The following is a 15,286-nucleotide window of genomic DNA, read 5'->3' as shown; positions in this document are numbered from 1 at the left end:
ACAAGGGACTGGATTCCATCCAAAATATCCCCTGCCTTTCACACTACCATTCACCTTTCAAAAAAAGATCATTGGCTCCTTCCTCTTTAAAATTTACATGGTTCTCTTTGGTTTAAAAAATATGAATAGTATATTTGCTGAAACTGGTTCTTGGATCAAGGAATAGGATTGTAGTTGAGAAAGTTGCAATTATAAATTTCCTTGTTCCTACTTTCCTCCCACATGTCTTTTCCTCATTCAGCCTGATTGGGAGATAACTTTGAGAACACCAGGGAGTTTGTATCGAAAAGGAAGGTTGAAAAAACAGAATGACAGAAGCTGAAAATCTGAAATAAAATTAGTTGTTGAGTTTTTTCAGCATTTTCAGTGTCTACTTGGGAAGAGAAGACATTGTTTCACAAAGTTAACTGGATGTGCATTAAGTAAACACTCCTATTCCTGTAACCCCACACAACTTGGTGCTCTATAATGTTTTATCTCAATGATTTGTTTTCTTATCCCACCTTTTATCGGCCAGGATATTCAGTGCCACGGAAACCAGATTGCCTGGTATTAAAAATAAAAATTCAATTTCAAATAAAATATTGTATGTTTTTAAAAAGGCTTTCACTGTTATTTCACACACAATAAAGCCATAGCCATATTTACCTTAAACAGAGTTGCTTTTTCTGGGATTATACCCCTGATTTTAACTTGTGGCTCTAAAGGTAAAGGTATTGGTTCAATCTCTGATAAATTCACTTTTTCATTATCCGCTAACAATGTTTGTAGCCTTTCAATCTAGAAGGGAAGAACAGAAGTATATAATCAGGAAAGGCAATACAAGTTATCAGCATGCAGCACAAAATGATTGGGAAAGAAGATAGGCAGGAGAATAGATTGTCTGCTCATTTCCATGAATTAATCTTTGGGATCCCTTGCAGCGTCCACAACAACTTCCATGTTTCTCTAAATTAATCATAGAACTATCTATCATAGAAGTACCGATCTTGAGTACCAAAGGCACGGAAGGTGTTGAACAAATTTTATTCTCTGAAATATTGGCAGTTATCTGTTAAACACATTCAATGCCAGGATGATGTCATACCATGTCATGCCATCTATTCTGTCAAGGCCAGACTATTGCTGTCCTCCAGTGATCTATGCTTGTTACCATTTCACTTACAAGATGATCCAACAGACGTATCTATTTATTTATTGTTTCAACATAGTAAAATGACTCAAGATGAGCCTCACAGGAGATGATGTCATGTCTACGTCATCGACTCCCAGTTTATTTCACCAACAGCTTCTTGTGGCTCCCACACAAAACGTACAACTATATTTCAGCTTTATGTGATTTTTTTACTGGGAAGATAAAAGCTTATTACATTCAATTTCTGTCACAAACTGCAGCCATCTCCCTGGCAACATTCTACAGTGAACCAGACAGAGTTCAGCAAAGAGGAATCTTACACTCCATTTATCCATGCCATCATTGTTCATTGATTTCTATGTCTGTAATGTTGCTGCATCCACACCTCACTTCAGTTTGAAATCTTCATCCAGGCCTACATTAGTTTGAGACGTGATTGTTTCAATGATCATGGCCAACTTCTTTTGTTTTAGCCTCCATAATCATGATGTCATACCTCCCATGCATTCATCTCCTTCTACTGCCCCTCTATCCATCAACCTGCTATAATTTCTGGTTGGGCAGTACCTTCATTTTAAAATTCTCTTCTTTATTTTCAAATCGTTTATGCTTATACCCCATCCATCTTTCCAATCCTTCAATCCTCCTAGTTATCAGCAACTCTGGCCTTTTGATCATCCTCATTCTAATCTCTCAATTAGCTTCAAGACTTCTGTAAATAGCAATTTACCTTTTATGATTTAGCTTCAAGTTCTCAAATTCCTTTCCTAAACTTCGTTGTCTTTCTTTATTCTTTTAGACACCGGATAAAAGCAAGATCTATTGCTCCAATGTTTAGCCATTTGCTTTAATATCGGATTAGAAATGTTATTTAATAATAATGCTGTGAAATACTATCTGACCTTTTGGGCATTGAAACGTATTAAATAAACAAAATTAAGAATGTTGTTCTTACAACCATTGCCTCATAACATTGCATAATTTACTTTTGAATGAATAAAAAAACATTTAATATTTATAGCTGACTGCCATATTCTAAGAACTGTAAGTGATCATGATAAAAATCGTTTTGCTAAGTATTCAACACATTTATAATTAATCTGTCCTGTGCTAATAACCATATTGCACACTACATTCAAACAAAGCCTTCATTTAAAAATAATATTTCATCATTAAATCTCTTTGGTACAAAACCACTGAAGGAATCAACACTATAAAAACTGTGATTAGTTCTATCACACTGCGTTGCTTATGTTTCCCAATATACAATTTGTACATACAAATAAATTTGCCCTATTCACAAGTTTTTGGAGTAGAATTAGGACTTTCGGTCCATCTAATCTACTCCGCCATTCAATCATGACTGATCTCTGCCTCCTAATACTATTTTCCTGCCTTTTCTCCAGAAGGGGAGTAAGAGGCAACCGTGGCTGACAAGGGAAGTTAAGGATGGTATAAAACTAAAAGAAAAGGTGTACAACATAACAAAGAGTAGACGGAAGCCAGAGGATTGGGTAACTTTCAAATGACATCAGAAGGTAACAAAAGGGAGAATATGGGATGAAAAGATGAAGTACGAAGGTAAGCTCGCCAAATATGTAAAGCATAGTAAAAGCTTCTTTAGGTATGTTAAGAGAAAAAGATTAGTAACGACAAATGTGGGTCCCTTGAAGGCAGAAACGGGTGAAATTATTATGGGGAACAAGGAAATGGCAGTATGATGTAGATAAATGTGAGGTTATCCACTTTAGCGGCAAGAACAAGGAGGCATATTATTATCTCAATAGTGTCAGATTAGGAAAAAGGGAAGTGCAATGAGACCTGGGTGTCCTTGTACACCAGTCACTGACAGCAAACATGCAGGTACAGCAGGCAGTGAAGAAAACTAATGGCATGCTGGCCTTCATAATGAGAGGAGTTGAGTATAGGGGTAAATAAGTCCTTCTGCAGTTGTATAGGGCCCTGGTGAGACCACATCTGGAGTATTGTGTACAGTTTTGGTTTCCTAAATTGAGGAAAGACATCCTTGCTATTGAGGAAGTGCAGCGTAGGTTCACAAGGTTAATCCCCGGGATGGCGGGACTGTCATATGAGGAAAGATTGGAAAGACTGGGCTTGTATTCACTGGAATTTAGAAGGATGAGAGGGGATCTTTTAGAAACATAAAATTATAAAAAGACTGAACAAGCTAGATGCAGGAAAAATGTTCCCAATGTTGGGGGAGACAGTCCAGGGGCCACAGTCTGAGAATTAATGGGAGGCCATTTAAAACTGAGATAAGAAAACACTTTTTCCACCCAGAGAGCTGTGAATTTGTGGAATTCTCTGCCACGGAAGGCCTTGAGGCCAATTCACTGGATGAATTTAAAAGAGTTAGATAGAGCTCCTGGGGCTAGTGGAATCAACGGGTATGAGGAGAAGGCAGGCACAGGTTACTGATTGTGGATGATCAGCCATGATCATAATAAATGGCGGTGCTGGCTCGAAGGGCTGAATAGCCTCCTCCTGCACCTATTTTCCTTGTTTCTATGTAATCCTTGACACCCGTTCTAATCAAGAATTTGTCTATCTCTGCCTTAAAAATATCCACTAACTTGGCTTCCACAGCCATCTGTGGCAATGAGTTCCACAGATTAACTACCCTCTGATTAAAGAAGTTCCACCTCACCTCCTTTCTAAAAGAGCATCCATTACAAAGTTGTAATAAGTATTTTACAAGATGAAGAATTGTCATTCTATTCAGTTTTACTTTGGAGAAGTGGCAAGCTTAATGTGAAAATACCTTTTTCTTCCGATTCCCACTTTCTCGTTGAACTGCTTTCATTAGGTGCACTAGTCGATCCACAAATGTTTGTTGAGCAGCTAAGAGGGAGCGCATGACTCTCACATTCTTATCACCCTAAAAAGATGCAAGCATTAAACGCATTTTGTTTTTGTTAACCCCCTTATGACTTGAAACTGAAAAGCTCAGTTCTTCCAATTATTGAATGATCAACGATTTCATGGTCATAGATTATTATAGCAGAGAAATACAAATGGAATGTTTATAATTCCTCATCCAACTAAATTCAATATGCTAGTTGGTATCCTTCTAAAAATGTCCCTTATTTCAGTTTCCACAAAGTAAAAGACAGTGGTTTTGTTTTAGTTTAGAGATAATAAATCTAAACTATCATTCTACTTTGTGGAAACTATGCAATATGAATTTTGTTTTACAAGGATACCAGAAGTTCAGCTTTCCTGATGTGTCAACTGATGAGTAAAACCACAGCGGATCAGCATATTTGGAATTATTTACAATAAGACCACTTGAAACAGCAGATGCATTGTGTTGGATTTCCTGTATCTGCCCACCAACACAGAAATAGCGACAACAAAATGTCTGTAAATACATGGTTTCAATCGAAAGGGATATGCTCTAAAACATATAGACAATAGACAATAGGTGCAGGAGTAGGCCATTCGGCCCTTCGAGCCAGCACCGCCATTCAATGTGATCATGGCTGATCATTCTCAATCAGTACCCCGTTCCTGCCTCTCCCCATACCCCCTGACTCCGCTATCCTTAAGAGCTCTATCTAGCTCTCTCTTGAATGCATTCAGAGAATTGGCCTCCACTGCCCTCTGAGGCAGAGAATTCCACATTTAATTTAATTTAAATGTAGATTTAATTATTCTATTTCCTCTGTACACAGTGCCTCTCCACTAAATTTCTAACCCCCTTTACCATCACCTTTCTTGATGTGCAATTTTGTTCTCTCAGAATCATGGAGTCAGAGTCATACAGCCTGGAAACGGGCTCTTCAGCCCAACTCATCCATGCCGACCAAAATCCCCACCTAAGTATCACAAAATGCTGGAGTAACTCAGCGGGTCAGGCAGCATCTCTGGAGAGAAGGAATGGGTGACGTTTTGGGTCGAGACCCTTCTTCAGACTGATGTCAGGGGGGGCGGGACAAAGAAAGGGTATAGGTAGAGACAGAAAGACAGTGGGAGAACTGGGAATGGAGAAGGGAAGAGAAGGACAGAGGAGCTATCTAAAGTTAGAGATGTCAATGTTCATACCGCTGGGCTGTAAGCTGCCCAAGCGAAATATGAGGTGCTGTTCCTCCAATTTGCGGTGGGCCTCACTATGACACTGGAGGAGGCCCATGACAGAAAGGTCAGAATGGGAGCGGGGGGAGGAGTTGAAGTGCTCAGCCACTGGGAGATCAGGTTGGTTACGGACTGAGCGAAGGTGTTGAGCGAAACGATCGCCGAGCCTGCTTTTGGTCTCGCTGATGTAGAGAAGTTGACACCTGGAACAGCGGATACAATCGATGAGGTTGAGGAGGTGCAGGTGAACCTCTGCCCACCGCAAATTGGAAGAACAGCACATATAACATTGACTTCTCCAACTTAAGATAGCTCCTCTGTCCCTCTCTTCCCCTCCTCCTTCCCAGTTTTCCCACTGTCTTCCTGTCTCCACCTATATCCTTTCTTTGTCCCGCCCCCCATGACATCAGTCTGAAGAAGAGTCTCGACCCAAAACGTCACCCATTCCTTCTCCCCAGAGATGCTGCCTGACCCGCTGAGTTACTCCAGCATTTTGTGATACCTTCGGTTTGTACCAGCATCTGCAGTTATTTTCCTACACAAAATGCCCACCTCACTTAGTCCCATTTGCCTGAGTTTGGCTCATATCCCTCTAAACCTTTCCTATCCATACACCTGTCCAAGAGTTTCTGGCAGCTCACTTTAAACATATTTCCTCTGGTTCATGATTCTCCTACTCTGGGTAAAAGACTCTGTGCATTCACCCTATCTATCCCCCACATGATTTTACACACCTCTATAAGATCACCCCTCATCCTCCTGCACTCTAAGGAATAAAAAGTACCACCCTGCTCAATCTCTCCCTGTAGCTCAAGTCCTGGTTCTCTATTGCCATGCACAACTCTGCACGTTCTATTGCATCTTAATTTTTTTTCTCTAACTTTTCCCAGTTCTGATGAATGGTCATAAAATGTTAACTCCATATCTCTCTCTCCACAGACACTATTTCAATCAGAGTTATTTCCAGTATTTTCTGTTTTCAGGTAATTTTTCCACTCTGCTAAATTTTGTTTTTTTATTTTAATTAAATATAGCTTTCCTCTCCAAATAGAGCACAACACTTCTGATACATAATGATTATAATATAAATGTTGATTAAACTTAAAATAAAAATTGTGGTACCTTTAACAAAGCTTGACTAAATCTCCTCATCACGTTTAAATACATTTCGTGAGTTTTAGGGTCACGCAGTTGAGTGTCCTGGTCTTCACATTCTACAATAACATACCTAAGAGGACAAGAAACAATTAATATTATTTGAGAGAAACTATACGAATACTAACCCCAAAGCATAATTGACTTTAAATCAATTATAATATTGCTTAAATAAAGAGACTAAAGCTTTATCCAAAACTCCAGGTATGGCCTAGCCAATAACTTGCAAAGCTGCAGCAAGACTTCTCGGTACTCTAGTCCTTTTGAACAAATTTGCATTGAATTTCCTTGATTAACCTGCACCACTCTAAATTCGGATGCTTGCTGCCCTTCTGCTTTTTCCAATAACTTGCCTCTCACTGATGATGGGCTTTAATTCTCCAATATTAAATTTTGACCAATGAAGACTGGAAAATGTGGTCAGAGCCAGTGGTATTTATTCCCTTGCCTTTTCCTTTAAAAAAGAGCCTTGGATACATTTCAACCAATCAAGAATGACCAGCCTTTCAATATAACCTTGACTGATCTATGCCGGCCTCAACTCCTCTAATATTGCTAATTCCACATAGCCCTCAATATGCTGTTTTTTCAAAGATACATCAACCTCCACCTTCAATATTTCTAACCAGCTAGCCTCCATAATCCGGAGGAAGGAACTGCATATGCTAGTTTAAACCGAAGATAGACAAAAAATGCTGGAGTAACTCAGCGGGCACAGTATCTCTGGAGAGATGGAATGAGAAACGTTTCAAGTCTGGAAAAGGCTCTCGACCCAAAATGTCACCCATTCCTTCTGAGATGGAATGCTGATTCCATTCCAGAGATGCTGCCTGTCCCGCTGAGTTACTCCAGCTTTTTGTGTCTATCTTTGGTTTAAACCAGCATGACAGACCTTGAGGTCTTTTTATTTTATACATAAAAAGACCTCAAGGTCTGTCATTGCCCCCTCAGGATCTTATGTGTCTCAAAAAAGTCACTAAAGATGCTAAACTCCTTAATATCGTCTCCTGTTTATTTCTATTATACATTCTGTTCCTGCTGTTCAACCCTGTGATCCTTACTTACCTTGTAAGGATGCAGGTATCCAAATGTCAAGATTACATTCCTGTCTCCAGTAAACAATCAGCTCAATTGAACTCATTTTCTCAGGACAAATGTAAAAAACTCAGCTAAATCTATGGTATAAACTTGAGAGAATAGTCTTAAAAATTGTTCCCCTTCCAAAGGCTTTAGATGAAAGTTTGCTTCCAGAAAGAAGTGAACAAAAATACCAAAGTCAGGGAAAAGCTACTCTTATTTATTCACACTCTGATACTTGATTGATTTGTACCTAAATAAGATTATTTCCAAAATAAGAAAACATGGGGGAGACAAAAACGTTGTTCTCTTACCAGTATAAATAGTTAGCCAGAGTAGAATTCCTACAAGCTCGTGATATTAGAAATGTACAGAGGTCTTGCTGAGGGAGGGAAGAAATATCATATCACAATTCACTATTCATTCAATGAACCGTATAATAAAGCACCAATAATTTGAGCTATTATATCGTTGGTTTGCTTGTTCCTATTGGGATTTAGACACTTAAATGTTTTCCCAATGTGAGCCCATTTGGATTTTCCTTTTTTCCCCCTCTAAAATGTCTATTTTTCTTTCGAGATTACTGACAGGTTCTTCGTTTTCTGTAAACTTAATTGGCATTTTTGATAAGATGGTGTGAAATAATTCTCACAAGTTTCCAATTTACTTCAACAACATGACTCGGAACAGATTGTTAAACTTCAGTAAAGAGAAGATACATTAAAATAGCTACAATCCTTGGAATGAAAAATCTGCATCATTGCTTTTACCTCTAGGTTTTCTCCATCTGTTGCATCTTTTGCCTTAGAAGCTGGAGGAGGTGATGACACTGGTGGAAATTGACTGCTGATTATTTGAGAGCTATAAGAGAAAATTCACTCCATAAATCATTTTCAAGAGTCAGGAGTGTTTAATTGTCATATGCACCGGGAACAGAACAATGCAATTCGTATTTTCTGCAGCTTTACAGGCACATTAACATAACAACACAACACATGAATTTATATAAACAGAAATACAATGAATGATCAGTTCTACTAGGTAATCAGGTCAAAATAGTGCAAGCTGAAGTATGTGGTTCAACCTGTACAAGGTCTGTATTATTCACCAGATTTTCAGAGATATGCATAACCAGGAACTTAATGTTGTTGACTCTCTCATTGTTGTTCTATCGATGAAGACAGGTTCTTGGATCCTTGACTTTCCATTCCTGAAGGCAAGAATCAGCACCTTAGCCTTGCTAGCGTTAAGAGCAAGATTGTTGTTCTGGCACCATTCAGATTATCGATTTACCTCCTGTACTCTGACTCATCTTTATCCATTATTCATCTAACATTGATAAGGTCAGCAAATTCATAGATGATGGAGCTGTGTCTGACTACACAGTCATGGGTATCCAACACCATATTACCTATTATATTATTATATTACTAAAACCCTCGTTTCTTTGTTCCCCCCGTATGTTTGTGCCCCAGTCACACGATTGCGTGACAATTTTAAGCCCACCTTACTCACCATTGTCCTGGGGTCTGTAGTACCCAAGTTTCATTCAAATTGGTTTTATATTTTTTAAGTTATAGACATTTTAAAGTTTAAAAATTACCTTTTCAACTTACCCAGCATTCAACGTCACAATAGGACAGGAGTGGCGGCCAATGGGTGGGGGGGGGGGGGGAGGCAACGATGGCCGCTGGGGGCGGAACCCGCCAGAGTGACGAGAGTGGCGGCCAATGAGGGGGGGGGGGGGGCTGTTAAGCAGACGAGCTGCCGCTGACTTTAATAAATGTGCCCCCCCCCCCCCTCGCCGGGAGGACTGGCGCCTATCCTTCGTAGCCCTCGCTTGACCTTCCTCCCATGGTGTTGCGCGGCAGCAGAGGGTCCAACAAGATGGCCGTCGTCGCCGTTCGCCGCAGGAGAGGCTTCGGGTCCAGGGCTCGCTCTGGCTCCAGCGCTAACCGCAAGGGGCCGAGGTGAGTGATCGTCAGTTGGGGGAGGGTTGCCGGGCCCGCAGGATGCTCCCCAACTTACGATGTTTCCACTTACGATATTTCGACTTTGCGATGGTGCAAACGGCGGGGGGGGGGTTTGGAGGGGAAGAGGGGGGGGATAAGGGTGGTTCAGGGGGGATAGAGTGGGTTAGTGGGGGGGAAGGGGGAGGAAAGGGTGCTACACCAATGCAGGAGAGGTTTGGGCGGTTGAGGGGGGATGGAGTGGATGAGTGGCTGAGGGGGTGGGGAGAAGAGGGAGGCAGGATAAGGGGAGATGGAGTGGGGGAGTGGGGGGGGGGGGAAGGGGGAGGGGGAGGTGGGGGAAGGAGAGGGTGCTGGTTTGTGCCCAACAGGTCCACTCAGTCTATTAAACATTATAATTAAGAATAACCACTGAGAATAATTTATGAGAAAAGGCTACCTGACATTGGTCCTTTCAGCTAAAAGAAGTTACGATAATCGAGGTAGTCATAATTCTGAAATAATATTCCTGTTTCTTATTATTGACATACTAGTCAAATCTGGATAGCATTTTATTCTATTCAGATGAAACAGGTCTTGTGTTCCAACAGTAAGTAACATCGAGACTCACTTTGCAAAATATCCCATTTCTAATTGGCATAAAATACAAGAGCACAAAGGTTTGGCTGGAAATATATATATATTATGGCAAGAGTATCAAAAACAAGGTTACATAGGACAAAGGAAGAGGCAGGAATTTTATTAGGATTCCGAGGGTTAGTTTTTTCACACTATGGGTGTTTGATATCTATAAAACACTACCAGACGACTTGGTGGAACCAGATACAATTACTATGCATACACATCTTTGACGATCCTAATTACAAAGAAAGCTCAACACCCCTTTGCTTCATCAGAAGCTTAAGATTTGGCATGTCATTTGAATACTCTATTGAACTTCTATACGTGTATGGCGGAAAACATTCTGATCCTGCATCATGACTTGGTTCGACAATTCGAGTGCCCTCGAATGAAGGAGGCTGCAGAAAGTGGTGAACATTGTCCGGTCCATCATCGGTACTGACTTCCCTACCAAAGGAATCCATGGAAAATGCTACCTCAAGAAGGCAGTTAATATCATCAAAGATTCGCACTACCCTGTTCATGCTCTCATCTTCCTGCTACCATTGGGAAGGTGATACAGGAGCTTGAGAACCGTTACGCCCAGGTTCAAATACAGCTTATTCACATTAACTATAAGGCTCTAGAACCACAACCGTACCTCAGCACTTAGCTTAACTATGGTCTTTGCACCCAGATTGCACTATCGCGGTCTGGTTTACTTAGAATAGCTGATAATGTATTGTGTATTTATTGTTGTTACTGTTGTATTTAATGTGCTGGCAAAGCTGCAGCAAATAAGAATTTCACTGTTCCAGTTCCCATGCATATGACAAACACAAACTTGATATTTAAGAGCATTTACACAAACACTTAAATTGAAGAATACGGTCTTAATTTTCTGGTCATCGTATTACAGGACATATGTGATTGCAATAGAGAAGGTGCAGAGGTTGTGCACGTTGTTGCTAGGATATTTGAACCCAGTGAAAAGAGCCTGACCCGTTTAGTTACTTCGCGTTTATTCCAGATTTCTGCATCTACAATTCCTTGTGTCTCCACAGATAACAGCCTTAACTTGAAATTAAAGCAAAATGTATCTAATGTGTCAACAATGCCCGTAAAGCTGCTGTAAATAAGAATTTCATTATTCCGGTTTATATCTGGTGTATATGACAAATAAACACTCTTGATTCATTCTTCATTGAAATCTTCAACTATATCAAAAGTGCAAGACAAAATGCTCTTACCTCTCCATTTCTGAAGTCCCTGCTAATGAACCTGACATACTTTCTGACATGGCAGTTTGACTGCTACCTATTCGGTTTGGTTCTAATCCAACTTTTATATCGTTGAAGTTTTCATATTTGAGAGCCTGAACAAGCTGAAGCAAGTACATGAGCAAATCCTATGAAAAATTGAGAGATTTCAGGAATTCAGTTTAAGAAAAGAATTTGTCATTGCATGAGTAGCAGAAAATATTTACCCAACTGAAATAAAGAGTAATTCTACAAAATATTCCATGCTCTTAACTTATGCTGTAAGCTAATGAATTCATTAAAACAAGCATAATAATGAAGTTGAATTTAAATAGCAATTCCTAGTTAGTAGTCTTAACAAGTCAAATGTAGTGTAGCAAGTTCAACAAAGGTTCAATAACTGATACCTAATTTGAATTATCCTGGGAGAATTTATGTTTTAAAAAGGTATACATTCTTTAAAGTATCAGAAAATAAGGTGATCCCATTGAAAAATACAAAATTATGGAACTTAGGGTAAATGTGAAAAGGATATAACCATACCAGAGAATCTAAAATCTAATTTCTTCATCCAAATGCTTTTAGACAATAGACATTAGACAGTGGGTGCAGGAGGAGGACAATCGGCCCTTCGAGCTAGCACCGCCATTCAATGTGATCATGGCTGATCATTCTCAATCAGTACCCCGTTCCTGCCTTCTCCCCATACCCCCTGACTCCGCTATCCTTAAGAGCTCTATCTAGCTCTCTTTTGAATGCATTATCCCAGAAGGCAGTAGACATTCAGATGTTGTCTAGTTGCAAGATGGATTTTGTTACGATTTTTAGAAATAAGAGTGAACCACAGATATTGAAACAACAAGAGCATAGGGAAAACAGATCTCAGCAGGTGTCCAGCCATAAATTATTGAATGACAGAGCCGGTTCAAAGGGTCATTGCTGCTTTTATTTTGTATATTTTTTCAGAACATTTCCTGAGGATTTACAACAATATTGTTTCTGGTCTAGAGTCCTCTCCAATATTTTGGATAGCATCCAGCAGGTTTCGGTGCTTCTTGATTTTTTGGCACGCTTGAGAAAGCAGAATCATTTTGAACCTTTCAATTTACAAACAACCTTGCTATAAGTAGCTCAGTTTAGGCCAATGATCCATATGCAGCAATGGTCAAGTGATACATACTTCTTGCAGGATTAATCTTTTTTTCCCCAAGATCTTTAGTTTCCTCCATTTTAGCCATCTTGCCTTATGTGCATTTTAAGTAGAAAACATCCGAGTGAAAACCAGATATACAGAGAGCAATTCTGATAGCTGAAAGCTCTTTCAAAAGTGCTTTGCACAGCAAAACAAAAGCATTTCTAAAATTCAGGATCCTTCTTCCTGACCCCCTTATATGGTGGTGCCACCAGTTAAATTCTGATCAGACTTTACTTTAAGAAACCTAATTTAAAAATATGACTCATTTTCTGCAACAAATGCAAAACAGCACCACAATGATTTCCCAGTGGACATTCTGTTTATTAGGGTAGAACAGGATTAATGTGGCTACCAACAAAGATTTCCATATCTTGGACAAACAGACCAATTATACAATAAACTAAATATTAATCACCACCATCCATGTGAAACAACTTGCTCGTAAAAATTACATTGTCCAAGGATAGGGACATAGAAAATCATCTTTTCCAGAAATTTCATCTGCCAGCTCCAAACTGGTCCAATGTGGTTGTCAATACCAAGTTGCTGAGTTTCTAAGAGACAACACAGCCTGGTAATAATGAATGGTTCAGTTTCCCTTGCTTAAATTTTTAAAGATTTAATGATTTATTTAAGAAATCCCATTTGCAAAGTGAATTTTAGATAACTGAAATATAAAATAAGAGACCAGCAGCTAGAATTTCAAATATTGCGTTTCATAAATTTTCAATACATTTTTAATACATTAAATCAACAGCTCCAAAGCTTCACTATGTTTCAGTGCACCAAGTTCTGGCAATTTAGATTTACAATTTATCCAATATTCAGGCTTTCTGAATAATTAAGCAATATTCTTACCTCGTCATCAGCTTGTTGCAACCTAGCAACAGCATACCGCCTTACAGTTGGATTAGTAAATTGTGAGGAAAGCAACTCAAGACCATCCTCCACATCCATTGGTTTCCACTTTCCTAGCAATTCCAGGGCTTGCTTAGCTTCTTGAGCCAAGTCCCAGTTCACACACTTCAAAAATTTAGTCAAAGCCTAGAGAACAAAGATGCATTTAATTGTATCGTTTATACAAGTCAGTTTTGAATAATTTGTCATTGATCACAAAGATAGTCATTCACAATTGGAGTCAGTGTAAGAAAATAACTGCAGATGCTGGTACAAATCGATGGTATTTATTCACAAAATGCTGGAGTAACTCAGCAGGTCAGGCAGCATCTCAGGAGAGAAGGAATGGGCGACGTTTCGGGTCAAGACCCTTCTTCAGACTGATGTCAGGGGGGCGGGACAAAGGAAGGATATAGGTGGAGACAGGAAGACAGTGGGAGATCTGGGAAGGGGGAGGGGAAGAGAGGGACAGAGGAACTATCTAAAGTTGGAGAAGTCAATGTTCATACCACTGGGCTGCAAGCTGCCCAGGCGAAATATGAGGTGCTGTTCCTCCAATTTCCAGTGGGACTCACTATGACACTGGAGGAGGCCCATGACAGAAAGGTCAGACTGGGAATGGGAGGGGGAGTTGAAGTGCTCAGCCACCGGGAGATCAGATTGATTAATGCGGACTGAGCGCAGGTGTTGAGCGAAGCGATCGCCGAGCCTGCGTTTGGTTTCGCCGATGTAAATAAGTTGACATCTGGAGCAGCGGAGTCAGAGTCATACAACACAGAAACTGGCCCTTCAGGCCAATTCATCCATGCCGACCAAGATATTCCATCAACAAGTCCTATTTACCAGTGTTTGGCCCATATCTATCTAAACCTTTCCTATCTGTGTCCCTGGCCAAATGTGTTTAAATGTTATTATTGCACCTGCACTTTCTCTGGCAGCTCATTTATCATATCCACCATCCTGTGTGTGGAAAAGGTTGCCCCCTAGGTTTCTATTAAATCTTTCCTCTCATACCTTAAACCTATGCCCTCTAGTTCTTGATTCCTCAACAATGGGAAACATACTCTGCATTCATTCTATCTATTCCCCTCATGACTTAATCCACCTTCATATTACCCAATTATCTCCTGCACTTCAAGGAATAAAGTCCAAGCCTGCCAACCTCCGCCTGAACTTCAAGAGCGCAATTCCTGGCAACATTCTCTGAAAAAGCGCCCCAATCTGAAACATTGCTTACCCATGCCCACCAGCATTGCTGCCTGACCCAATGAGCTACTCCAGCACTTTGTATTTTACTCAAGATTCCAGCATCTGCAGTTCCTTGTAGTTCCAATTTCAATACTCATTTCCTAACTGATGAAAGCTGACATGCCAAAAGTCTTCATCAACACACTGTCTAATTGTGACATTACTTTCAGGAAATTGTGTGCCTATACTCTGAGGTACTGCTGCTCTATAACATTCCACATGGCACTACTATTCACTGTGAAGAACCAGTCCTAGTTTGCCTTCACATAATGTAACGCCTTACATTTATTTGCATTAAACTTTATTTGCCATTGTTTGATCGAGGTGCCCAGGTGATAACATCCTGCTGTGTTTCTAGATTACCATCTTCAGTGTCTATGATACCACCTATTTTACTGTCATCTGCAAACTTACTAATCAACACTTGTACATTCTTATCCAAATCATTGATATTGATGACAAACAGTCATGCTCTCAGCACTGTATCGTTAGGTACAAGACGTCATAGGACAGAACAGTACAGCACAAGAACAGGCCCTATGGCCCACAACGTCTGTGCTGAACATAATGCCAAGCCCATCTCTTATCTAATTCATATTCCTCCATTCCCTTCACATTCATAGGTCTATCCAAAAGTCTCTTAAATGCCACCATT

The 15,286-nt window shown here is 40.0% G+C and overlaps 1 protein-coding gene across 1 annotated transcript in view; it reads right to left on the bottom strand.

Moving 5' to 3' along the window:
- Positions 1-15,286, bottom strand: part of pik3c3 (phosphatidylinositol 3-kinase, catalytic subunit type 3) — an 88,148-nt gene that overhangs the window by 39,702 nt on the left and 33,160 nt on the right. The window contains exons 10-16 of the mRNA XM_078396058.1: positions 13,345-13,530; positions 11,283-11,440; positions 8,233-8,323; positions 7,777-7,844; positions 6,353-6,458; positions 3,918-4,034; positions 649-780 (exon numbers count right to left, since the gene is read on the bottom strand). Of these exons, the coding sequence (XP_078252184.1) occupies positions 649-780; positions 3,918-4,034; positions 6,353-6,458; positions 7,777-7,844; positions 8,233-8,323; positions 11,283-11,440; positions 13,345-13,530 (858 nt within the window). The remainder of the gene's footprint in view (positions 1-648; positions 781-3,917; positions 4,035-6,352; positions 6,459-7,776; positions 7,845-8,232; positions 8,324-11,282; positions 11,441-13,344; positions 13,531-15,286) is intronic.

This window comes from Rhinoraja longicauda, chromosome 1, assembly GCF_053455715.1.
Source record: "Rhinoraja longicauda isolate Sanriku21f chromosome 1, sRhiLon1.1, whole genome shotgun sequence".
In the NCBI taxonomy this organism is placed as follows: domain Eukaryota; kingdom Metazoa; phylum Chordata; class Chondrichthyes; order Rajiformes; family Arhynchobatidae; genus Rhinoraja; species Rhinoraja longicauda.
Note: the sequence above shows the minus strand (reverse complement) of the source record. Positions and strands in the feature narration are given on the sequence as shown.